The sequence below is a fragment of the Bombina bombina genome, chromosome 1, assembly GCF_027579735.1.
Source record: "Bombina bombina isolate aBomBom1 chromosome 1, aBomBom1.pri, whole genome shotgun sequence".
Lineage (NCBI taxonomy): Eukaryota > Metazoa > Chordata > Amphibia > Anura > Bombinatoridae > Bombina > Bombina bombina.
The window spans coordinates 1499499085-1499526564 of NC_069499.1; the positions used below are offsets into that span (position 1 = coordinate 1499499085).

Genomic DNA, 27480 nt, shown 5'->3' on the forward strand with positions numbered 1-27480 from the left:
TTTTTTCTTTTGTGATTCAGATAGAACAGGCCATTTTTTTTTTTTTTTAAATTTATTTATAAACCAACATGAGTACAAAACACAAAATCCGCCACGCAGGGCTTAGTGTGATAGCCTATTACAAAATAAATTGATGCATTTATCTTAACTAAATAGTAATGATAGTACATATCTTTTGTTAACAGATTGATACATATTATACTCAATGAAGGTATTTTCTATTTATTTTATGCATTTAACTATATTCATTCAATTAGTAAACAGTTTGCTTCAGAGTCAGTTTCATATTCCTCAACTAATTTATTGAGGAAAGGGAGATATGTATAACTACAATATGGGGAGAGGAGGAGGGGAAAGGGAGGGCGGGAAAAGAGAGAAGGAAAAAGAAGAGAGAAGAAAAGAGAGAAGAAAAAAAAAAAAAAAAAAAAAAAAAAAAAAAACACCCAGGGGGGATTTTGAGTGTTACCATCGATCTAGTATCACTACTTCAGAGTGCCTAAAGGGGTAAATTAATTGATCTATTTCTTCTGGTGGAAAAATCCTAATAAATGTCGACCACTTTTTAAAAAAGAGCATTATCTCTCTTTCAGATGTTAGAGTTGTGTCCATTTGCTCGATGATGCATTGTTTTTTCATGTAATTTTTAATTTCCAAAATACTAGGTATCTTGGGGGCACGCCAGTTCTTAAGAATTAAGTTTCTTGTTGCCAAAATAGTCACATTTCTAGCCTTCATGTGTTCAATAACCATGGGTGATTCTTTAAGAAACACAACTTCCGCCAGAGAGATTGAGAGAGGATATATCTTCAATGTTTTTTTGAGCCAAAATTCTACTCTTTGCCATAGCTGTTTTATCTTCGGGCATGCCCACAGCATGTGGACAATATCAGCTGCTAGATACGCACACTTTGGGCATATATTGAATTCATGGTTGTGCCATTTATATCCCTTTAATGGAGTGTAATAAGATCTATACAAAAGTTTAATATGTGATTCTCGCCAACTTGCGGATAAGGTAGTTTGGGCCGTTATAGATATAGATTTTTCTACCTGTTCTATCTCCAAATTTAATTCTGGATATATGAGATTCCATCTCTGCGTTATCTGATTTAAGTTAGAGTTTCCATGAGAGCTAGTCGCTAATTCATACCAGATTGAAACAGAGGTTAAGTCATTTTTTGCAAGAATAGGCCAGCTATCTAATTTTCCCCATGTCCATACCCATCCGAATTTCTCAGTGAGAGAAAAGAGGTAGTGTCTCGCCTGTAAGTAAGCAAAAAAGTCCCTATTATTCAATTGGAACTCTTGCTTTAATCTATCAAATGATTTTACTGATAAGGTATCTTGATCTATGAATTGCGTCATAAAGGTTAGACCTTTCTCCTGCCAGGTCTGAAATAATCGAGATTGTGTTCCTTGTTGAAATTCTGGGTTGCCACATAAACATTGAAATTTTGGAATAGACAAATCAATGTTTACTTTTTGTCCAAATTTTTTCCAAGCTTGTATTATTACATATATCGAGTTAAACGACTTCACCTTCTTTGGGATTAATTGTACTGGGCAATGGATTAAAGCTATGGGATTATAGGGATATAGGATATTTTTTTCAAGTTTATTGTTAGTAAAATAGTCTTTGTTCTCGATCCAGTCTATTACTATGCGTGCAAGAAAGACTAAACTGTATTTGCTAAGATCAGGTAGGGCGAATCCCCCATATTTTTTAGGAAGATAAAGTTTGTCTAGAGAAATACGGGGTCTCTTGCATTTCCATATAAAGTATCTGAGAGCCCTGTTCAGTTTTTTCCAATCCTTCACTTTTAGAATAACCGGAACATTCTGTAAGGGAAAAATGATTTTTGGGAGTAAAACCATCTTAAATAAAGCGATACGTCCTGATAGGGATAATGGAAGATTTTGCCAACCATTCAAATACTCTATTATCTTTGATAATATGGGAGGAATATTGAGACCATACAACTCTTTTGGATCGGCTGATATATTAATTCCAAGATATCTAAAATGGGAGATTACCTCCTTAAAAGGTATCAACTGCGGAGAAGCCTCATTTTTCCTGATCCATAACAGTTCTGATTTCGAGTTATTGATCTTGTAGCCAGCAAAGGACCCGAAGGAGTTAATGATCGACAGTAATCTTGGGATATTCTTTCCTGTATCCGACATATAGATCAGCACATCATCCGCGTATAAGGCGATTTTTTGCTCTAACGAACCAATTATTATTCCCTCAATAGATTGCCTGATTCTAAGAGCTAGGGATTCCATCGCTAAGTTGAATAATAAAGGTGATAATGGGCATCCTTGCCTCGTACCTCTCTGAAGTTTAATTATCTTAGATTCTAGGTTACCTATGACCAGTTTGGTAGAGGAGTTATTACATAAATTGTCAATGAAAAAAATGAAATTGTCCTTAAAGCCAAAATTAAGCAATGTAGTTAGAATATGTTGATGATGTACCGAATCAAATGCTTTTTCTGCGTCAAGCGCGATAATTGCAAGATCAAGATGGTCATATGCCGATGTTTCTTGCGAATGACGAAAATAGTCGAGAACAAGAAACAATTCCCTAACCTTAGCCGCTAAGTTACGTTTAGAGAGGAATCCTGCCTGGTCTTTGTCGATAAGAACTCCAATCTCACCCTGAAGTCTCTTAGCTAGGATGGAAGATAGTATCTTATAATCAGTGTTCAATAACGCTATAGGGCGGTAAGACTCCTTTTTCACGGGGTCCTTTCCTGGCTTCAAGACCAAAACTGTGGTAGATGCGGCAAAATTCCATGAGATAGGTTTTTTTTCTATGTAATAGTGATTAAAAAGATTTCTTAAGTGAGGGATTAGAATAGGAGATAATATCTTATAAAACTCACTAGGTAAAGAGTCTGGTCCAGAAGCTTTATCCAATTTTAAATTTTTGATAGCACATATAATCTCTTGATCAGAGATAGGAGAATTGATTTTGGCTGTTACTTCCTCAGCTAAACATGAATGTTCAAGCCCTCTCCAGAATAATTCTGAAGCTTGTAGATCTGATTCCCTGAAGGAATATATATCCTCATAATAAACGGAGAAAGCGTCAATAATTTCTTTTGGCTCTTTAAGTATGGTATCTTGTTCAAGAAGTGAGTCAATAGTGGGACTTCCTTGCGTATTCTTAACCAATTTAGCCAATAATTTACCTGCCTTATCGCCATATCTGTAGAACTTCGCTCTGTATTTTAGTTCGTTTTGTACTGAAGTGTGGATCAACATAGTGTCTCTCACTCTCTTGGCGGAAGTATATTTCCTCCAATTTATAGACGTAGGTTGCGCTAGATATTTATTATAGGCGCTAGTGAGTGTTCTTAGCATTTCTTTTTCTCTATGTTCAGCTTTCCGTTTGAAATTAGCCATGTATGAAATGATATCTCCTCTAATTACTGCTTTACCTGCCTCCCATAATAGACTCGGATCATCAACTGACCCCAAATTTAAGGAAAAAAAATCCGTCATTTTAGTAGTCAACCAACTTTTGAATTTAGAATCTTTCATTAGGAACTTAGGAAAAAAAAAACGGCGTGGTTTACATATTTTATTATGCAGTGGAATACTTAGAATAATTGGAGCGTGATCGGAGATAGTGACTTGTGTTATTTTAGTTGTGGCTCCTGTTTTTAATATCTCTTCATTGACTAGAAATAAATCAATTCTTGACAGCGAATTCACACTCCTAGCTTTACACGTAAATTCTCTTTGGATAGGATTGTGAATCCTCCATATATCCTTGAGAGCCAGATTCCTAAATAAAGCCTTAAACATTTTGTTTTCTAATTTATCTCTTTTAGAGATATAAGTGTTGCGTGTTTGTCTACATCTATCCAGGGGAATCTGTGGAGTCATGTTGAAGTCCCCTGCTACAATTATGTTGCCTTCACCAAGTTGTAAAATTTTAGTCTGTAATGACTCCCAGAATTTAGTTTCAAATTTGTTAGGGGCGTAAATATTACAAAGGGTAAATATGGAGTTTGAACATTTGATTTTTAAAATCAGGATTCTACTTTCTGGATCATAATCTTCTAACAGTACCTCGTATGGGATGTTCTTCCCTAATAGAATAGCTGTTCCCCTTTTTCTACCTATGCTAGGTGTAAAAAATACTTCCTTAACCCAAGAGGATCTTAGTTTTAATGATTCAATTGTATTCAAATGAGTCTCCTGGATAAAGGCAATATCTGTGTTTAGTTTCCTTAAATGTGAAATTATCAATTTGCGCTTTATCGGAGTAGAGATACCTCCTACATTCCAGGAGGATATAACTAATTTCCTTACTTTAGTCGACACTTATCAAGAAATTTGGAGTGGGTAGAGAGAGGAAAAAAAAAAAAAAAAAAAAAAAATGTATATATATGTACATGTATTGTAATGGGATAAAAACTTAAAGGCCTTCTCCCCTCCTCCCTCCCCCATTCCCCCGCTAAAAGTAAAATCCAACAAACCCCAATAATAGAGATAGATAGAAAACATTCAAAACATCAGTGATAATCACAGGATTACTCTCTTATGTAAACTTTTAAATCAACATTATTTAACACATCTTTCCGTGTAGAACTTTTCTGCATCGGATGCATTATCAAAAAAATATATATGGCCCTGGGATTCCACTTTAAGTTTAGCTGGGTAAACAACTGTGGCTGAGAATCCCTCCTTAATCAGTCTGCCACAGATTGGAGAGAGCTCCCTTCTCCTCAGGGAGGTTTCATAAGCAAAATCCTGAAAGAGTAGAATTCTATTTCCTTCCAAGAGGATAGGTGCATTTTTGCGGGATAGTTGTAAGAGCTTAAACTTATCTTGATAATTTAAGTACCTCGCTATTATGGGCCTCGATCTTATTCCATCTTTACCTGACAGGGGGGGTCTCCCCAATCTGTGAGCCCTTTCTACAGCTAGGGGTAATAATTCCTGCGGGATACCAAGAAGTTTGGGAAGAGTCTCAGCCATAAGTTTTATCAATTCTGTATGTTGAACCGTCTCAGGAACCCCAATTATTCTAACATTGTTTCTCCTGGAACGGTTCTCTAAATCTTCAATTTTATTTTGTAATTCTGTTAATGAGAGTGAGTTAGCCTTCAAATTCGTGTCATGTGCTACTGTCAGATCTTCTAGATCGGACACTCTCTGTTCAACTTCCTGAATCCGTGCCGAAAATTGTTTAATTTCTGCTGATAGTGTATGTATGTCTTGCTTTATTTCTAATCTAAGAAATTCAAATTTTGGATTCAGGGCTTCCATAATACTATTTACTAATAACTGTGAGTTAGTAGCCTCAGTATGTTTTATGGAGGAAACTGGTTCAGAGTGTAACTCGACCAAGGTTTCAGTAGCTGTCTTATTCCTCCTATCTCTGGGTCTGGAAGCCATGGTTGGTGAAGTGTTTTTATTTTGAGATGGTGAATTTAGATATTTGTCCATAAGTGTTTAAATTGAGAAAAAAAAAAATAGTGCACCTTTTTGTCCTGTTCCCTTTAAAGTGAGCGTGATAAAAAAGTGTTTAGTGTTGGTGAAAAAGAAAAAAAAGAAAAGAGAGAGAGGAGAGAGAGAAAGAAAAAAAAAAAAAAAAAAAAAAAAAAAAAAACCCACAGCAAATCAAGTGAAATCAAGTGAATGTGTGACAAAGTGTAGTTTGTTAGAGTGAATGTGTAAGACCACCCAGGATCCTAGATCTTTGGGTAGGTTAGTTTAAAAATTAGAAAAAGGGAGAAAATAAAAAACAGTGTGAGAGAAAAACGTGAAAAATGAAGTGAGATCAAGTGAATGTGTGACAAGTGAAATTTATTAAAGTGAATATGTAAGACCACCAAGGATCCTAGGACCTAAGGCTAGTGTAGTTGAGAGACTATTTATAAGATAATTACTCTGATAGTCCTTAATTTATTCTTCCAGTACAACCTTTAGTCCGGAGTTTAATATTCTATTAATTATATCAGAGCAGAAAAAAGTAGTTCCAGTTTTCAATTTTCTGTTTATGTCTGGCTCCAAAAGATTATGTGTACCCTACTGTGCAATAGAGCTAGTTCTTCTGTTAAGTTTATCTTGTCCTTTTATCCCTGATCGGAGTTCCTTGTCTTTTTCCCCCCTATGTATTTTAGACCTGTGTTAATTGAACTGAGGAACAGGTGAAAAAAATAACTGGATTTCAATATCTAACCTTATGCCAAGTAATAAGTAACTCTGTATATTACTGCTCTGTAGATAGGTTCAAACTTATATAATAGCTCTTAACAATAGCAGATCTTATATTTTTTAATTATAGTATAGTAAATGACAGAATTAAATATTTTGAGGCTTGTTTGAATATCTTGTATAATGTATTTGACTATAGGCCTCCAAATATTTTTATTATATTACTACCTAGAGATAAACTAGCGTACGATAAACTTTAACATACAGGGTTAATAATCGCTAGTATAGATTATTTACTAGCCACTCTAACAGTAAATTAATAACACAATATGCATTTTAGAACATACAAACTTTAAGCAAGTACTGTTAGTATAATGTAAACTCTTAACACAATATTTATGCAAAAATCTTAAGCAAGGTTAGTCAGCCTTAAATGTTAGCTAGGATAGTTAATACATTAATGATCAACAGTTGGCATAATGGGTTCTTTTTACTTAAGATGGATTAGATTTTTTGCATATACTTCCCTTAACTTTAAGTACTTAGTATGGCCAAGTATACAAGTTGACTTTGGGTATTGCTGGAATAGTTTTATGCCCCCAGTTACTAAGAATTATTCCTTTGCAAAAAGTGAATCCTATGCAGTATGTAAGAGTAATCATGCACTCCACTTATCAATAAGCACTAATTTTGAGCAGTCTCTAGCGTGTTTGTTTAGCCAAAGTCAGAAAGGGGTTAATAAGCAATGGTGTTAGCTTAAAGGAGTTAGTGTAGCAATGCCAGAAAACAGTACCTTTTTGCACACATTAAATTCCTTGCAGTGTACTTGCAGTTTCTCAAGGTCTGAATGAGAGTAGCCACCCAGAGCCGTGTCTTGCAACGGTGACCTATGCTCTCCTGGCCTAGGCGACAATTCCTTTAGGGAGAATGAAGCATACAAAGTGTGTCCCGATATTTCCTAAGGGAGGACAGCAGCGGCACGTCTCAGAAGCCAACACCACCTCAAGGGAGCAGCCCTCCTCCGGACCGCAAACTTCACTCTGGCGCGGGAAGCTGCCGACTCTCTGTCAGCCCAGGGCGTGTACTAATCTGCCTCCACCTTCCGTGTATTCACCCACTCACAAGCAAGGGTCTCCATGCCACTTAGGACCCAGCTGGAGATCGGGTATTCCGTTACCCAAAAGCGGCAAGAGAGTGGTCACCTCAATCCGGTAAGCAGAGTAAATTTCTGAGAGTTATCTGGTCCTCTCTCCTTAACCTCTTACCCCCCCGGTCGTGATCCAGATGGAAGGAGGGGGGGGGGGAATGAAGCTCCGTTGAATCCTTCTGTGTTATTTTCAGGCTGTCTATCTACCCCCCTCACGCAGCACCGGTGGGAGGGGGGGACTGCCTCTTGAGATCTTAACCTTAGAACAGGCCATTTTAAGCAACTTTCTAATTTACTCTTATTATCAATTTTTTTCATTCTCTTGCTATCTTTATTTGAAAAAAAAAGGCATCTAAGCGAAGGAGCCAGACAATTTTTGGTTCACTTGTTTATTGGTGCTGTCCAATCAGCAAGGACAACCCAGGTTGGGACCAAAAATGGGCCGGCTTCTAAACTTACATTTTTGCTTTTCAAATAAAGATAGTAAGATAATGAAAAAAATGATAATAGAAGTAAATTAGAAAGTTGCTTAAAATTTCATCTGAATAATGAAAGAAAAAAAATTGGGTTCAGTGTCCCTTTAAGATGGCAGTGACAATAGTGAGATGGGGAGGGAAAAGAGCTGTTTAAGGGAGGGTCAGGGAGGGATCAGGGGGTGGGATGTGTCAGGTGGGAGGCTGATATCTACACTAAAGCTAAAATGAACCCTACAAGCTACCTAATTAACTCCTTCACTGCTGGGCATAATGCAAGTGTGGTGTTTAGCGGCCTTCTAATTACCAAAAAGTAATGCCAAAGCCATATATGTCTGCTATTTCTGAACAAAGAGGATCACAGAGAATAATTTACCACCATGTGTGCCATAATTGCACAAGCTGTTTGTAAATAATTTCAGTGAGAAACCTAAAGTTTGTGAAAAAGTGAACGATTTTTTTTATTTGATCGCATTTGGTGGTGAAATGGTGGCATGAAATATACCAAAATGGGCCTAGATTAATACTTTGGGTTGTCTACTAAAAAAAATATATACATGTGAAGGGTTAGGGATTCCTGACAGATATCAGTGTTACAATGTAACTTGAAGAAAAAAAAATGGTTTGGAAATAGCAAAGTGCTACTTGTACTTATTGCCCTATAACTTGCAAAAAAAAGCAAAGAACATGTAAAAACATTGGGTATTTCTAAACTCAGGACAAAATTTAGAAACTATTTAGTATGGGTGTTTTTTGGTGGTTGTAGATGTGTAACAGATTTTGGGGGTCAAAGTTAGAAAAAGTGTGTTTTTTCCATTTTGTCATATTTTATATTTTTTTTTATAGTAAATTATATGATATGATGAAAATAATAGTATCTTTAGAAAGTCCATTTAATGACGATAAAAACGATATATAATATGTGTGGGTACAGTAAATGAGTAAGAAGAAAATTACAGCTAAACACAAACACTGCAAAAATCTAAAAAATAGCCCTGGTCCTTAAAGGGACAATATACACTCATTTTCATATAACTGCATGTAATAGACACTACTATAAACAATAAGATGCACAGATACTGATATAAAAATCCAGTATAAAATGGTTTAAAAACGTACTTAGAAGCTTTCAGTTTAACTCTGTTGAAAAGGCAGTTGGAAAGCCCACTGCAAGTGGGAAATAAGACACCCCCCCCCTTCTTTTGCATATGAAAAGACCCTTTACACAAACAGGTGCAAGCTGGAGAAGGTAGCTGAAGGTATTCAAATAAAACTTTGGGGCTTGGTTAGGAGTCTGAAAATCAGAGCAATGTTATTTAAAAATAAGCAAAACTATACATTTTTTTAAAAAAAAGCGTTCAGTCTCCAGGCAGTCCATCTCAGATTGATTCTATTTAGATGATTGAAAGGACCCTGTGGTAGAGGGACCTGTCTCAGAAGCAGAGACCGTGATGGAAAGGATGACATGTCCACCAGATCTGCATACCAGGTCCTGCGTGGCTACGCAGGCGCTGTCAAAAACACCTCTCCGGCTTGGTCTTGACCTCCGGAGGAAATCCCACTCCCCCGGAAGAAAAGTCTGACGACTTAGAAAATCCACCTCCCAGTTCTCAACACCTGGGATATGGATAGCTGATAGACAAGAGTGAGTCTCTGTCCAGTGAATTATTGTAAGACTTCTAACATCGCTAGGGAACTTCTGTTCCCCCTTGATGGCTGATGTAAGCCACAGTCGTGTATATTGACCGACTGAGTATGATATACCTCAGAGTTGCTAACTGAGGCCAAGTCTGAAGAGCATGGAATATCACTCCCAGTTCCAGAATATTTATTAGAAGGAGGGTCTCCTCCTAAGTCCACTATCCCTGAGCCTTCAGGGAGTTCCAGACTGCATCCCAACCTAAAAGGCTGGCATCCATTGTAACAATTGTCCCATCTGACCTGCGGAAGGTCATACCCTTGGACAGATGGACCCGACATAGTCACCAGAGAAGAGAATCTCTGGTCTCTTGGTCCAGGTTTAACAGGGGGACAAATCTGTGTAATCCCCGTTCCTCTGACTGAGCATGCATAGTTGCAGCGGTCTGAAATGTAGACGTGCAAACGGTACTATGTCCCTTGCCGCTACCATTAAGCCGATTTCATTCATGTACTGAGCCACCGAGGGGCGCGGATGGGATGAAAAACACGGCAGAACACGGCAGAAATTTAGAAACTTTGACAACCTGGACTCCATCAGGTAAATTTTCATTTCTACAGAATCTATCAGAGTCCCTAGGAGAGAAACCCTTGAGATTGGGGGTAGAGAACTCTTTCCTTGTTCACTTTCCACCCATGTGATCTCAGAAATGCCAGTACTACGTCCGTATGAGACTTGGCAATTTGGATGTTTGACGCCTGTATCAGGATGTCGTCTAAATAAGGGGCCACTTCTAAGCCCCGCGGCCTAAGGACCGCCAAAGCGACCCCAGAACCTCCATAAAGATTCTTGGGGCTGTAGATATCCCAAAGGAAAGAGCTACAAACTGGTAATGCCTGTCTAGAAAGGCAAACCTGAAAAACGATGGTGATCTTTATGCATCACAATGTGAGGATAAGCATCCTTCAAATCCATTGTAGTCCTCTATTGACTCTCCTGGATCATAGTTAAGATGGTACGAATAGTTTCCATCTTAAATGACGGAATTCTGAGGAATTTGTTTAAGATCTTTAGATCCAAAATAGGTCTGAAGGTTCCCTCTCCTTGGGAACCACAAACAGATTTGAGTAAAAACTCTGTCCCTGTTCCTCTCTTGGAACTGGATGGATCTCGTACACAATGTAAGAATGCCTCCTTCTTTATCTGGTTTGCAGATAATTGTGAAAGGCGAAATCTCCCCTTTTTTTGGGGGGGAATCTTTGAAATCCAGAAGATATCTCTGGGATATAAATTCCAATGCCTAGGGATCCTGGGCATCTCTTGCCCACGTCCGGGCGAAGAATGAAAGTCTGCCCCCTATAGGATCCGTTACCGGATAGGGGTCCGTTCCTTCATGCTGCCTTAGAGGCAGCAGTAGGCTCCTTGGCCTGCTTATCTTTGTTCCAGGTCCAATTGTCTCCAGACCACCTTGGACTGAGCAAAAATTCCCTCTTGTTTTGCCTTAGAGGAAGTGGATGCCACACCTGCCCTGAAGTTTTAAAAGGCACGAAAATTAGACCTTTTTTGGCCCTTGATTTGGACCTATCCTGAGGAAGGGCATGACCTTTTCCTCCAGTGATATAAGCAATAATCTCCTTCAAACCAGGCCCGAATAGGGTCTGCCCCTTGAAGGGAAGTTAAGTAGCTTATTTATTAAAGTCACGACAGCTGACCATGATATAAGCCATAGCGCTCTGCGCGCCAGTATAGTAAAAAACAGAATTCTTAGCCGTTAGTCTAGTCAAATGAACAAAGGCATCAGAAAACAAAGGAATTGGCTAGCATAAGCTTGTCAAATATATTCATCCAATGGAGTCGCTAACTGTAAAGCCTCATCAAGAGACTCAACCCAGAACGCCGCAGCAGCAGTGACAGAAGCAATGTATGCAAGGGGCTGCAGGATAAAACCCTGTTGAATAAACATTTTTTATCCATTGGATCTAAAAAGCACAACTGTCCTCGCCAGAGGTAGTGGTACACTTAGCTAGAGTAGAAACTCTTCTCTCCACCTTAGGAACTGTCTGCCAGAAGTCCCGTGTGGTGGTAACTATTAGAAAACATTCTTCTAAAAAATAGGAGGGGAAGAGAACGGCACACCTGGTCTATCCCATTCCTTATTAAAAATTTTTTTAGTAAACCTCTTTAGGTATTGGAAAAACATCAGTACACACCGGCACTGCATATTATTTATCCAGTCTACACAATTTCTCTGGCCCTGCGATTGTACACATTCATTCAGAGCAGCCAAAGCCTCCCTGAGCAACAAGTGGAGGTTCTCAAGCATAAATTTTTAAATGTAGAAATATCAGAATCAGGTTAAATCATCTTCCCTGAGTAAAAAAAAATCACCCACAGACTAAGCATATTGTGAGGTAGTATCATACATGGTTCTTAAAGCGTCTGTATGCTCTGTATCTACCCCCAGAGCTATCTGCTTTCCTTTAATTTCAGGTAGTCTGACTAATACTGCTGCCAGAGTATTATTCACCACCTTTGCCATGTCTTGTAAAATAAACGCTATGGGCGCCCTTGATGTACTTGGCGCCATTTGAGCGTGAGTCCCTGAAGCGGGAGTCGAAGGGTCTGACACGTGGGGAGAGTTAGTCGGCATAACTACCCCCACGACAGAATCCTCTGGTGATAATGTTTTTAAAGACAAAAAATAATCTTTATTGTTTAACATGAAATCAGTACATCTGGTACACATTCTAAGATGGGGTTCCACCATGGCTTTAAAACATAATGAACACAGAGCTTCCTCTATGTCAGACATGTTAGAACAGACTAATAATGAGACTAGTAAGCTTGGAAAACACTTTAAATCAAGTTAACAAGCAAATATATAAAACGTTACTGTGCCTTTAAGAGAAACAAATTTTGTCAAAATTTGAAAAACAGTGAAAAAAGGCAGTAAAACAAACGAAATTTTTACAGTACATGTAATAAGGTAACAGAGCATTGCACCCACTTGCAAATGGATGATTAACCCCTTAATGCAAAAAACAGATAAAAAAAACGACATAGACGTTTTTAAAAACAGACACAACAAAACTGCCACAGCAGAGCTGTGGATTACCTTCCCTATAAACGATTTTGGAAGTCTTTTTAGCCCTTTAGAAATGTCCTGTAGTATTCATGGGACTGCTGAGGGAATCTGGATGATTCATTTTGTAATTTTAACTGCGCAAAAAAGCGCTAAATTAGGCCCCTCCCACTCATATTACAACAGTGGGAAGCTTCAGTTAACTGTTTCTATGCAAAATTTAAGCCAGCCATGTGGAAAAAACTTAGGCCCCAATAAGTTTTATCACCAAACATATGTTAAAAAACGATTAAACATGCCAGCAAACGTTTTAAAACACATTTTTACAAGAGTATGTATCTCTATTAATAAGCCTGATACCAGTCGCTTTTACTGCATTTAAGGCTATACCAACATTACAGTGTTATCACCAATGTACGTTAAAAAACGATTAAACATGCCAGCAAACGTTTTAAAACACATTTTTATAAGAGTATGTATCTCTATTAATAAGCCTGATACCAGTCGCTATCGCTGCATTTAAGGCTTTACTTACATTACTTCGGTATCAGCAGTATTTTCTTAGTCAATTCCATTCCTAGAAAAATATTTTACTGCACATACCTTATCTGCAGGAAAACCTGCACGCCATTCCCCCTCTGAAGTACCTCACTCCTCAGAATGTGTGAGAACAGCAAATGGATCTTAGTTACGTCTGCTAAGATCATAGAAAAACGCAGGCAGATTCTTCTTCCAAATACTGCCTGAGATAAACAGTACACTCCGGTGCCATTTAAAAATAACAAACTTTTGATTGAAGAATAAACTAAGTATAAAACACCACAGACTCTCACGACCTCATATCTATGTTGAGGCTTGCAAGAGAATGACTGAATATGGCAGTTAGGGGAGGAGCTATATAGCAGCTTTGCTGTGGGTGGACTCTTGCAACTTCCTGTTGGGAAGGAGAATATATTCCATAAGTAATGGATGATCCGTGGACTGGATACACTTAACAAGAGAAACATTTGTTGACCCCTGTATTTGTACCAAAAATATCAGAGTTCACAAGATTTTTTTCATGTAGTGGAAATAATACCTACATTTTATGTTTTCTTCCACTGGCTGCACAGGTTGTTGATGAGCTTGCATGCTGTTAGTTTTAATATTGCTATTGTTTACACAAAACTGTGTTTAACTCCAACAAAAGGTTAAGCACATAGTCAGTCATCTCCAGAAAAGCAATACACTATTGGCTTGTCAATAAACATGTCCTATGAGCCCATCTGGGTCTGCACAGATGTGTATTGCTGTCTCAGAACTGACATTGACTATGTGTTTAACTCTTTTGCAAGAGGCTAACACACTTCTGTGCAAGCACTAGTGCAATATTAAAATGCTCTAGCAAACTGTCACATTTTATGTCCCTTTAAATAGGGTTTTCTTTAGAATATTTTGCATTAAAAGTTTAACATGATTTGTTTTTGTTATACATAATAGAAATTGTATGGCCATTTGAGTCAAGTGAATATTAATTTTTGGTGTAGCTTCCATTACAACAAATATTGCAATTGGTGTGTGTATTTGTGTATCTCCATAAAAGGGAAAAATGTAATTTTACATCTAATATTTATTTCTAGTTGTCCTAAATAATAATTTAAAAAGTCCTCATTTTTTTCCACTTTTTTTTTTTTTGGGGGGGGTAGGGGGGCGCTTCAGGTTTTTGTGCCTACAGGCACCTGAGATTTAAATCCGGCCCTGCTTATCGCCTAGTTACTTAATAAATTAAAATAAATGATGTTAACATATCCTTTATCATGCAAACATATTTTAAAGGAACATGAAACCCAAACTTTAGTATACATTTTTAATCAACTTAACAATTTATTTCTATTGTCAAATTTGCTTCATTCTCTTGGTATCCTTTGTGGAAGGAGCAGCAGTGCACTAAGCCAATAACAAGAATCATTTGTGCAGCCACCAGTCAGAAGCTAGCTCTCAGCTCTCCCAGCTCCTGAGCCTTCCTCAGTATGCTGTTCAATAAAGGATACCAAGAGAACTAAGCAAAATAGATAATAGAAGTAAATTGGAATGTTGTTTTGAATTGCATGCTGTATCTGAATTAAGAAGGAAATTTTTTGAGTTTCATGCCCCTTTAACATACTTAAAGGAACATGAAACCCAAACATTTTATTTCATTATTTAGATATAGCATACAATTAAAAACAACTTTCCAATTTACTTCTATTATCTAATTTGCTTCTCTTGTTATCCTTTGTTAAAAAGGATACCTAGGTAGGCTCAGGAGCAAGCTTCTGGTTGGTGGCTGCACACATTTGCCTCTTGCTATGTTTTCAGCTAGTTTCCAGTAATGCATTACTGCCCCTTCAATAAAGGGTGCCAAGGGAACGAAGCAAGTTAATAATATAAGTAAATTGGAAAGTTGATTAAAATGACATGCTCTATGTAAAGATAATCTTTGAGTTTTGTGTCCCTTTAAATAGTGCTCTTTTATATAAATGACAGAAATGTCCCTGTGTTTTTCAGTCCGTTCATGTCAGACAATGGATACTGGTTTCTACCTTATAGAGTAATTTATATAACGTAAGCTGTAAGACATAGGTCTTTCTGAAAGTCATATATTTACCATTAATGTGAATGACATTAAAAACTGTGAACCTATGTTTATATATTTTTTAAAGAGACATAAATGTATTTTCAAAGTTCTACATACTATAAGAGGCATCTGTTTTATGTAGTAGTTTTTTTTTCTTTCAAACCACCTCTTCCTATTGTGCTTTTCACGGCCCTTAAAAATGCACATCTGCTAATTATTCTGCACTGAATTGGCCGTATGTAAATGAAAAAAAGTAATACTCAGTGCTTTATTTATTATTCTTCGAATACCCCGATAAGCTGCCGGTTCGCTCATTTGAGACGGCAACTGATATTTATGAAGCAGTGGATTAAACCGCTGCTTCCTAAACCCTCCCCACCAATTTAGAGTTAGCGGATGAAAATCACCTTGGACTCAATTGACGGGGTGATTGACCAGCCCTGTTCTAACACAATTGGTTTCACTAGAGGAGGGTGGGCGGCATTGCATGGGCAAATGCTAAATATGGGCAATAAATATACTCCACAATTTGTGATGAAACACGGACAGGATCACAACACATTGCCGCATTGATAAATCTAGCTTCAAATCTAGTGTCTAGTGCAGGGGTCAGCAACCTATGTGTTGGACTCAGAGTTTTGTATAACACTAGTCACATTCCAGCCTGGCTGTCAGGCACAGTTGCAGCCAGGCCTAGCATTTTCTGTCTCTTCACACCTCCTGCAGAGGCTCTATATACACAGTTTGAGATAAAGCACAATGTGTGATAATAAGATAAGGGGGTGCGAATGAGGGACTATAGGGCCAGGGATCTTAGACCACATGTGGTTATGTGGCTGACTGTTAGGGCCTATATTAACAGGAAGATTATCTGATCTTGGTATTTTGTTGACAGAGGGGCTGTAGAGCAAGGAGAATGATCCAATGCAGGTATGCAATGTTCAGGGGCTGCAGGGCCATGAGTGTGATCTGATGCAGTTATGTGATGGTAAGGGGGCTGCAGGGCCATGAGTGTGTTTTGATGCAGGTATGTAATGGTCAGGGGGCTGCAGGGCCAAGAGTGTGATCCGATGCAGGTATGTGATGGTCAGGGGGCTGTAGGGCAAGCAGTGTGATCTGATGCAGGTATGTGATGGTCAGGGGGCTGTAGGTCAAGCAGTGTGATCTGATGCAGGTATATGATGGTCAGGGGGCTGCAGGGCCATGAGTGTGTTTTGATGCAGCTATGTAATGGTCAGGGGGCTGCAGGGTGAGGAGTGTAATCTGATGCAGGTATGTAATTATCAGGGGGCTGCAGGGCCGGCCAATGGTATGATCTGATGCAGGTATGTGATGGTCAGGGAGCTGTAGAGCCAGAAGTGTGATTCAATGCAGGTATATAATGGTCAGGGAGCTGCAGGACCAGAAGTGTGATATGATACAGAAATGTGCTGGACAGAAGAAGTGTAAGGCAAGGAGTGTGATCTGATGCATATATATAACAGAAGGGCAAAGAGTATTATCTGATGCAGATACGTATGAGGATTGCAGGGCGAGAGGACTGATCATATCTGGGTAAGTAACTGACACATAAACAGTAGAACATATTTTGGTATCAAGGGATACAACTGATCATTGGTGGCTAACCCTTAAACCGTTATGTATAAGTGAGATGTAACAGGTGCACGTCATCTGGTGTAGAACATACTGACTACACTTAACTGTAATATTCTCTACATATATAAATATCTCACCTTCTCAATTGTCTGCTCAGTCTGAGTTGCATGAGACTTTTCCAAGTTGAGCTTCATTAACTCCATATCTGTCCTCAGCTTGTTCATTGCTGCGTCATGTTCCTGAGCCGTCTTGTGGTTCTCCTCGTCTCTTAGCTGTTCCAGCTCCACCAACTGCTGCTTGCGTTGCGTATTCACTTTGATCAGCTCTTCTTTCAGTTTGTACACTTGAGCTTCCAGGTTGGATATTGTCTGTAAAGAAGAATATGTTTAAAGCGCTGCATTTCAAAAGATCTGTTTGCAAAATACACCTTTTAAAACCATTTACAGTTGTCATTTGCATTGTTTTCCAGTCCAAGGATTTGGTTTGGCTAGTTACGAACAGATATAAATGGGTTCCTGCACTGATCAAGCATTGTGTAGCATGTGTCAGATTTCACAATAGTACAGGATCCACTCCAGCCTCTATGGAGGCAGTGGGAAAATCAAATTAAATAAAAACATTGCAAAGTTTTTCTTTTTCATTGAAAATGTAATATTAAGTTTAAAGGGACATTAAACCCAATTTGTTTCTTTCCCGATTTAGAAAGTGCTTGCAATTTTAACCCCTTAACGACCGAGGACGTGCAGGGTACGTCCTCAAAAAAAAGGCAGTTAATGCCTGAGAACGTACCCTGCACGTCCTCGGTGTGGAAAGCAGCTGGAAGCGATCCTGCTCGCTTCCAGCTGCTTTCCGGTTATTGCAGTGATGCCTCAATATGGAGGCATCCTGCAATAACAATGTATGGCCATCCGATGCAGAGAGAGCCACTCTGTGGCCCTCTCTGCACCGGAGATCCGGTGGCTTCCTTCGTTGGTGGGTGGGAGCAGTACCGGGAGGCGGGTGGCGGCCATCGATGGCCCTGGATATGTGCAGGGGGGCGGGATCGTGGGCGGGGATGTCCGGGGGCGCGCATGGGCGCGCGCGTGCACGATAGGGAGGGGGCGGGGCGCGTGCACGGGGAGGGAGCGGGTGGGAACGCTGCACTACAGAAAATATTATTGGTAATAGGATAGGTAATCAAGTTTATACCGCTGAAATTTTTTTTAAAAAAAAGCTAAATCAGGGGGTGTTGGGTTAGTATGTGGGAGGGAAGCTACACTACAGAAAAAAAACTGTGAAAAAAACCCCCAGAAAACATTTTTTCTGCAAACTGGGTACTGGCAGATAGCTGCCAGTACCCAAGATGGCCCCCAAAAAGTCAGAGGGGGACGTTTAGAGAGGTGTTTGGGGGGTATCAGGGAGGTTGGGGGATAAGGGGGATACTACACAGCAGCATATGTAAATATGCTATACAATTTAAAAAAAACAACAACAAAGATTCCCTTTATTTTTGTACTGGCAGACTTTCTGCCAGTACTTAAGATGGCGGGGACAATTGTGGGGTGGGGGAGGGAAGGGAGCTGTTTGGGAGGGATCAGGGGGTGTGATGTGTCAGATGGGAGGCTGATCTCTACACTAAAGCTAAAATTAACCCTGCAAGCTCCCTACAAGCTACCTAATTAACCCCTTCACTGCTAGCCATAATACACGTGTGATGCGCAGCGGCATTTAGCGGCCTTCTAATTACCAAAAAGCAATGCCAAAGACATATATGTCTGCTATTTCTGAACAAAGGGGATCCCAGAGAAGCATTTACAGCCATTTGTGCCATAATTGCACAAGCTGCTTGTAAATGATTTCAGTGAGAAACCTAAAATTGTGAAAAATATTACGTTTTTTTTAATTTGATCGCATCTGGCGGTGAAATGGTGGCATGAAATATACCAAAATGGGCCTAGATCAATACTTTGGGTTGTCTACTACACTAAATTAAAGCTAAAATTAACCCTAGAAGCTCCCTACATGCTCCCTAATTAACCCCTTCACTGCTGGGCATAATACACGTGTGGTGCGCAGTGGCATTTAGCGCCCTTCTAATTACCAAAAAGCAACAACAAAAGCCATACATGTCTGCTATTTCTGAACAAAGGGGATCCCAGAGAAGAATTTACAACCATTTATGCCATAATTGCACAAGTTGTTTGTAAATAATTTCAGTGAGAAACCTAAAGTTTGTGAACAAAATTGTGAAAAAGTTAACATTTTTTTTTATTTGATTGCATTTGGCGGTGAAATGGTGGCATGAAATATACCAAAATGGGCCTAGATCAATACTTTGGGGTGTCTTCTAAAAAAAAATATATACATGTCAAGGGATATTCAGGGATTCCTGAAAGATATCAGTGTTCCAATGTAACTAGCGCTAATTTTAAAAAAAAGGGGTTTGGAAATAGCAAACTGCTACTTGTATTTATGGCCCTATAACTTGTTAACATTGAGTATTTCAAAACTCAGGACAAAATTTAGAAACTATTTAGCATGGGTGTTTTTTGGTGGTTGTAGATGTGTAACAGATTTTGGGGGTCAAAGTTAGAAAAAGTGTGTTTTTTTCCATTTTTTTCTCATATTATATAAATTTTTTTTATAGTTAATTATAAGATATGATGAAAATAATGGTATCTTTAGAAAGTCCACTTAATGGCGAGAAAAACGGTATATAATATGTGTGGGTACAGTAAATGAGTAAGAGGAGAATTACAGCTAAACACAAACACTGCAGAAATGTAAAAATAGCCTTGGTCCCAAACGGACAGAAAATGGAAAAGTGCTGCGGTCATTAAGGGGTTAAACAACTTTCCAATTTACTTCTATTATCGAATATGATTAATTCTATTGATACAATTTGTTGAAAAGCATATCTAAAAAGGCTCAGTAGCTGCTGATTGGTTGCTGCACATGCCTCGTGTGATTGGGTCATCCACGTGCATTGCTTTAACCCCTTAATGACCGGAACATTTTTCAATTTTCTTACCCTTAATGACAATGGCTATTTTTACATTTCTGTGGTGTTTGTGTTCAGCTGCAATTTTCCTCTTACTCATTTACTGTACCCACACATATTATATACCGTTTTTCTCGCCATTAAATGGACTTTCTAAATATACCATTATTTTCATTATATCTTATAATTTACTATAAATTTTTTTATAAAATATGAGGAAAAAATGGAAAAAACACACTTTTTCTAACTTTGACCCCCAAAATCTGTTACACATCTACAACCACTAAAAAACACCCATGCTAAATAGTTTCTAAATTTTGTCCTGAGTTTAGAAATACCCAATGTTTACATGTTCTTTGCTTTTTTTGTAAGTTATAGGGCCATAAATACAAGTAGCACTTTGCTATTTCTAAACCACTTTTTTTTTCAAAATTAGCGCTAGTTACATTAGAACACTGATATCTGTCAGGAATGTCTGAATATCCATTGACATGTATATATTTTATTTTAGAAGACATCCCAAAGTATTGATCTATGCCCATTTTGGTATATTTCATGCCACCGTTTCACCGCCAAATGCGATCAAATTAAAAAAAATGTTCACTTTTGCACACATTTTGTCACAAACTTTCCCACTGAAATTATTTACAAACAGCTTCTGCAATTATGGCACAAATGGTTGTAAATGCTTCTCTGGGATCGCCTTTGTTCAGAAATAGCAGACTTATATGGCTTTGGGGTTGCTTTTTGGTAATTAGAAGGCCGCTAAATGCCGCTGCGCACCACACGTGTTTTATGCCCAGCAGTGAAGGGGTTAATTAGGGAGCATGTAGGGAGCTTGTAGGGTTAATTTTAGCTTTAGTTTAGTGTAGTAGACAACTCCAAGTATTGATCTAGGCCAATTTTGGTATATTTCATGCCACCATTTCACCGCCAAATGCGAGCAAATAAAAAAAACCTTTACATTTTTCACAATTTTAGGTTTCTCACTGAAATTATTTACAAACAGTTTGTGCAATTATGGCACAAATGGTTGTAAAAGCTTCTCTGGGATCCCCTTTGTTCAGAAATAGCAGACATATATGGCTTTGGCGTTGCTTTTTGTTAATTTGAAGGCCGCTAAATGCTGCTGCGCACAACACGTGAATTATGCCCAGCAGTGAAGGAGTTAATTAGGTAGCTTGTAGGGCGCTGGCAGGGTTAATTTTAGCTTTAGTGTAGAGATCAGCCTCCCACCTGACACATCCCACCCCCTGATCCCTCCCAAACCGCTCTCTTCCCTCCCCCACCCCACAATTGTCCCCGCCATCTTAAGTACTGGCAGAAAGTCTGCCAGTACTAAATAAAAGGAGTTTTTTTTATTTTATTTTTTAAAAAAATGTATTCTGCTGTAATGGAGCCCTGCCTTAGCCACCAACCTCCCTGATCCCCCACCAAACAGCTCTATAACCCTCCCTGCTACTTAATTGCCGCCATCTTGGGTACTGGCAGCTGTCTGCCAGTAGCCAATTTGCCCCCAAAAATATTTATAAACTTTTGCCCCCAAAAATATTTATAAACTTTTCTGTAGTGTAGCAGCCCCCCCCCCTCAATACCCCCAACCCCCTCCCCAGATCCTTTTATATATATATATATATATTTTTTTTTTAATGTTTTGAACTTTTTATTTTTTTCCATTGGTGTCAGTGGCTAATATGCGCGAGCGCCCCCACGTGCACACGCGCGCTCGCATGCTGCCGCCTCCTTGCTTCCCTTCCCCCAGGAACACAGCACCATTGTTACCGGTGCAGAGAGGGCCACAGAGTGGCTCTCTCTGCATCGGAGGCTTGTTAAAAGGTATTGCAGGATGCCTCCATATCGAGGCATCACTGCAATACCCTGAGAGCTGCTGGAAGCGATTGCGATCGCTTCCAGCACTCTCTTAAACAACTGACGTACCAGGTACGTCCATTGTCACTAACTGCTAGTTTTTGCAGGACGTACCTGGTACGTCAGTTGTCATTAAGGGGTTAATTTTTTCAAGAATTAAGCAAATTAAATAATAGAAGTAATAGGGAATGTTGTTTAAAAACATAATTTATGCTTACCTGATAAATTTATTTCTCTTGTAGTGTATCCAGTCCACGGATCATCCATTACTTATGGGATATTAACTCCTCCCCAACAGGAAGTGCAAGAGGATTCACCCAGCAGAGCTGCTATATAGCTCCTCCCCTAACTACCATTACCAGTCATTCAACCGAAAACATGCAGAGAAAGGAAAACCATAGGGTACAGTGGTGACTGTAGTTTAATGGAAAAATTACCTGCCTTAAAGTGACAGGGCGGGCCGTGGACTGGATACACTACAAGCGAAATACATTTATCAGGTAAGCATAAATTATGTTTTCTCTTGTTAAGTGTATCCAGTCCACGGATCATCCATTACTTATGGGATACCAATACCAAAGCTAAAGTACACGGATGACGGGAGGGACAGGCAGGCTCTTTATACGGAAGGAACCACTGCCTGAAGAACCTTTCTCCCAAAAACAGCCTCCGAAGAAGCAAAAGTGTCAAATTTGTAAAATTTGGAAAAAGTATGAAGAGAAGACCAAGTTGCAGCCTTGCAAATCTGTTCAACAGAAGCCTCATTCTTAAAGGCCCAAGTGGAAGCCACAGCTCTAGTAGAATGTGCTGTAATTCTTTCAGGAGGCTGCTGTCCAGCAGTCTCATAGGCTAACCGTATTATGCTACGAAGCCAAAAGGAGAGAGAGGTAGCCGAAGCTTTTTGACCTCTCCTCTGACCAGAATAAACGACAAACAGGGAAGACGTTTGTCGAAAATCCTTAGTTGCCTGTAGATAAAATTTCAGGGCACGGACTACATCTAGATTGTGTAGCAGACGTTCCTTTTTCGAAGAAGGATTAGGACACAAAGATGGAACCACAATCTCTTGATTGATATTCCTGTTAGTGACCACCTTAGGTAGGAACCCAGGTTTAGTACGCAGAACTACCTTGTCTGAATGAAAAATCAGATAAGGAGAATCACAATGTAAGGCAGATAACTCAGAGACTCTTCGAGCCGAGGAAATCGCCATTAAAAACAGAACTTTCCAAGATAACAACTTGATATCAATGGAATGAAGGGGTTCAAACGGAACCCCCTGTAAAACATTAAGAACTAAGTTCAAACTCCATGGTGGAGCAACAGTTTTAAACACAGGCTTGATCCTAGCTAAAGCCTGACAAAAAGCTTGAACGTCCGGAACTTCTGACAGACGTTTGTGTAAAAGAATGGACAGAGCTGAAATCTGTCCCTTTAAGGAACTAGCGGATAAACCCTTTTCTAAACCTTCTTGTAGAAAAGACAATATCCTCGGAATCCTAACCTTACTCCATGAGTAACTCTTGGATTCGCACCAATATAAGTATTTGCGCCATATCTTATGGTAAATCTTTCTGGTAACAGGCTTCCTAGCCTGTATTAAGGTATCAATAACTGACTCAGAAAAACCACGTTTTGATAAAATCAAGCGTTCAATTTCCAAGCAGTCAGCTTCAGAGAAATTAGATTTTGATGTTTGAAGGGACCCTGGATCAGAAGGTCCTGTTTCAGAGGTAGCGACCAAGGTGGACAGGATGACATGTCCACTAGATCTGCATACCAAGTCCTGCGTGGCCATGCAGGCGCTATTAGAATCACTGATGCTCTCTCCTGTTTGATTCTGGCAATCAATCGAGGAAGCATCGGGAAGGGTGGAAACACATAAGCCATCCCGAAGGTCCAAGGTGCTGTCAAAGCATCTATCAGAACCGCTCCCGGATCCCTGGATCTGGACCCGTAACGAGGAAGCTTGGCGTTCTGTCGAGACGCCATGAGATCTATCTCTGGTTTGCCCCAACGTCGAAGTATTTGGGCAAAGACCTCCGGATGAAGTTCCCACTCCCCCGGATGAAAAGTCTGACGACTTAAGAAATCCGCCTCCCAGTTCTCCACTCCCGGGATGTGGATTGCTGACAGGTGGCAAGAGTGAGACTCTGCCCAGCGAATTATCTTTGATACTTCCATCATTGCTAGGGAGCTTCTTGTCCCTCCCTGATGGTTGATGTAAGCTACAGTCGTGATGTTGTCCGACTGAAACCTGATGAACCCCCGAGTTGTTAACTGGGGCCAAGCCAGAAGGGCATTGAGAACTGCTCTCAATTCCAGAATGTTTATTGGTAGGAGACTCTCCTCCTGATTCCATTGTCTCTGAGCCTTCAGAGAATTCCAGACAGCGCCCCAACCTAGTAGGCTGGCGTCTGTTGTTACAATTGTCCAGTCCGGCCTGCTGAATGGCATCCCCCTGGACAGATGTGGCCGAGAAAGCCACCATAGAAGAGAATTTCTGGTCTCTTGATCCAGATTCAGAGTAGGGGACAAGTCTGAGTAATCCCCATTCCACTGACTTAGCATGCACAATTGCAGCGGTCTGAGATGTAGACGTGCAAAGGGTACTATGTCCATTGCTGCTACCATTAAGCCGATCACCTCCATGCATTGAGCTACTGACGGGTGTTGAATGGAATGAAGGACACGGCATGCATTTTGAAGCTTTGTTAACCTGTCTTCTGTCAGGTAAATCTTCATTTCTACAGAATCTATAAGAGTCCCCAAGAAGGGAACTCTTGTGAGTGGAAAGAGAGAACTCTTCTTTTCGTTCACCTTCCATCCATGCGACCTTAGAAATGCCAGTACTAACTCTGTATGAGACTTGGCAGTTTGAAAGCTTGAAGCTTGTATCAGAATGTCGTCTAGGTACGGAGCTACCGCAATTCCTCGCGGTCTTAGTACCGCCAGAAGAGCACCCAGAACCTTTGTGAAGATTCTCGGAGCCGTAGCCAATCCGAATGGAAGAGCTACAAACTGGTAATGCCTGTCTAGAAAGGCAAACCTTAGATACCGGTAATGATCTTTGTGAATCGGTATGTGAAGGTAAGCATCCTTTAAATCCACTGTGGTCATGTACTGACCCTTTTGGATCATGGGTAAAATTGTCCGAATAGTTTCCATTTTGAACGATGGAACTCTTAGGAATTTGTTTAGGATCTTTAAATCCAAGATTGGCCTGAAAGTTCCCTCTTTTTTGGGAACCACAAACAGATTTGAGTAAAACCCTTGTCCTTGTTCCGACCGCGGAACCGGATGGATCACTCCCATTAATAAAAGATCTTGTACGCAGCGTAGAAACGCCTTTTTCTTTATTTGGTTTGTTGACAACCTTGACAGATGAAATCTCCCTCTTGGGGGAGAGAATTTGAAGTCTAGAAGGTATCCCTGAGATATGATCTCTAACGCCCAGGGATCCTGGACATCTCTTGCCCAAGCCTGGGCGAAGAGAGAAAGTCTGCCCCCCACTAGATCCGTTCCCGGATCGGGGGCCCTCGATTCATGCTGTCTTAGGGGCAGCAGCAGGTTTCCTGGCCTGCTTGCCCTTGTTCCAGGACTGGTTAGGTCTCCAGCCTTGTCTGTAGCGAGCAACAGCTCCTTCCTGTTTTGGTGCAGAGGAAGTTGATGCTGCTCCTGCTTTGAAATTACGAAAAGTTATAGCACAGATATCTTTCACAGTCAACTACAATCTCACAGCTCTGCTGTGAGTGATTACCTCCCTCAAAACAAGTTTTGAAGACCCTTGAGTTCTGTAGAGATGAACCGGATCATGCAGGGAAGACAATAAACTTCTGACTGAATTTTTTTATGCGTAGCAAAAGCACCAAAAAAGGCCCCTCCCCCTCACACATAACAGTGAGAGAGATCAGTAAACTGTCATAAATTAAATAAAACGACTGCCAAGTGGAAAAAAATAGTGCCCAAAACATTTTTTCACCCAGTACCTCAGAAAATTAAACAATTTTACATGCCAGCAAAAAACGTTTAACATTAATAAATTGAGTGTTATTAAAAAGCCTGTTGCTAGTCCCTGCAAATTAGGCTAAAGTTTTATGCATACAGTATAATTCCAGTGAAGTGCCATTCCCCAGAATACTGAAGTGTAAAATATACATACATGACAGCCTGATACCAGTTGCTGCTACTGCATTTAAGGCTGAGTTTACATTATATCGGTATGGCAGAATTTTCTCATCAATTCCATTGTCAGAAAATAATAAGCTGCTACATACCTCTTTGCAGATTAATCTGCCCGCTGTCCCCTGATCTGAAGTTTACCTCTCCTCAGATGGCCGAGAAACAGCAATATGATCTTAACTACTCCGGCTAAAATCATAGAAAAACTCAGGTAGATTCTTCTTCAAATTCTACCAGAGAAGGAATAACACACTCCGGTGCTATTATAAAATAACAAACTTTTGATTGAAGGTATGAAACTAAGTATAATCACCACAGTCCTCTCACACATCCTATCTATTCGTTGGGTGCAAGAGAATGACTGGTAATGGCAGTTAGGGGAGGAGCTATATAGCAGCTCTGCTGGGTGAATCCTCTTGCACTTCCTGTTGGGGAGGAGTTAATATCCCATAAGTAATGGATGATCCGTGGACTGGATACACTTAACAAGAGAAATTGTATTCTCTTTCTAAACCATGAAAGAACATTTTTGGGTTTCCTGTTTAAGGATCTTTTAAAAACAATAGTGCTAAAAATTACGCTCAAATTAGTAGAATTCAATGTGTTTAACACCTGTAAGAGGTTAAACGTAAATTCCCACTAAAAACTCCCAGTGATTGGTAGAGTTGTGCAAGTGCTGCTACAAATTGGATCATTGCCATTTTTCCAGCTTGGAATGGACCGCTCTCTGCTCCTCTATAGTGGGACTTTTTCTATGTGTTTAACAGTAACCCATGCGAAAGTTAAACACATCGGGTGGTGCAACGTTTACATGCCCTAACAAATTAGAGCATGTAATTTGTCCATTACAATATCCCTTTAAATATCAATGGAACACTATTTTTAGCATAGTCATAGAGTGGTTAAACAATTACACTAGTCTTAGTATTTCACCAACATAAATGCAATTATAGGAATATTTTAATCCAATGAATACCATCCAAAACAAACCAGCTCTGGTGCGCATAACGTGTTTGGCAGGCACATTCTGAACGTATATTTTTAGAAAGCTGAATTAATATTAAGTAACCTGAGGCTGCTGGAATGCAAATGGAACCCCAAAACGCAAGGAAGTTCTTTGTCATATTTCGAGAAAGAATTCGGTTCAATGACTATTTGGCAGAGACTGGGAGAGGATTAATTTGTGTCAGGCTGGTTTTCTCTGGATATTCTTAAGCACACTTACTTCTAGGATAAAGATCATAGGGGTATTTGCTACATCTGCGGCTTTCAATCTTGTTGCAGGATTAGGATATGCTACCTAAATTTCCCCAAATATGTAACACTTTGTAGTGATGTGTGATCCAAATAAGCACTTAAGACACTGCCGGGAGTTCAGGTGGAAGAATTATCTCCTTTAGAAGTGTCCATTTACATAGCTTTACCAACTATGAAATGCAGTTTGATTTGCTTTACTTTCCAATTTGCACTACAGAAATTCTGAGTTCAGTGGGTACAAACTTTTCAATTGCATTAGAAAAATGGACAGGCAGGAACTGCATAAGCAGCTGTGAACGGCCTGCTGTATATAGTAAATGAAGCTGAACTGTGGTAAAGGTGCTGTATAAATGATGACATCATACGGCGCTGTTTCTGTCTAGTATATAATTACAATTTATGCTTTCAAGCTATAACCCTATGCACGGTAACACAGGGCTTCTATATAGGTTTTAAAGAGCCGAGTTTTCTTTTTAAGGCAC

At 39.6% G+C, this 27480-nt stretch overlaps 1 protein-coding gene across 1 annotated transcript in view; it reads right to left on the reverse strand.

The window, feature by feature from the left end:
* The window catches only part of CEP112 (centrosomal protein 112), a 1492843-nt gene that overhangs the window by 475673 nt on the left and 989690 nt on the right, over window positions 1-27480 (reverse strand). Inside the window, exon 23 of the mRNA XM_053707805.1 lies at window positions 16848-17078. Coding sequence (XP_053563780.1) covers window positions 16848-17078 — 231 coding nt within the window. The remainder of the gene's footprint in view (window positions 1-16847; window positions 17079-27480) is intronic.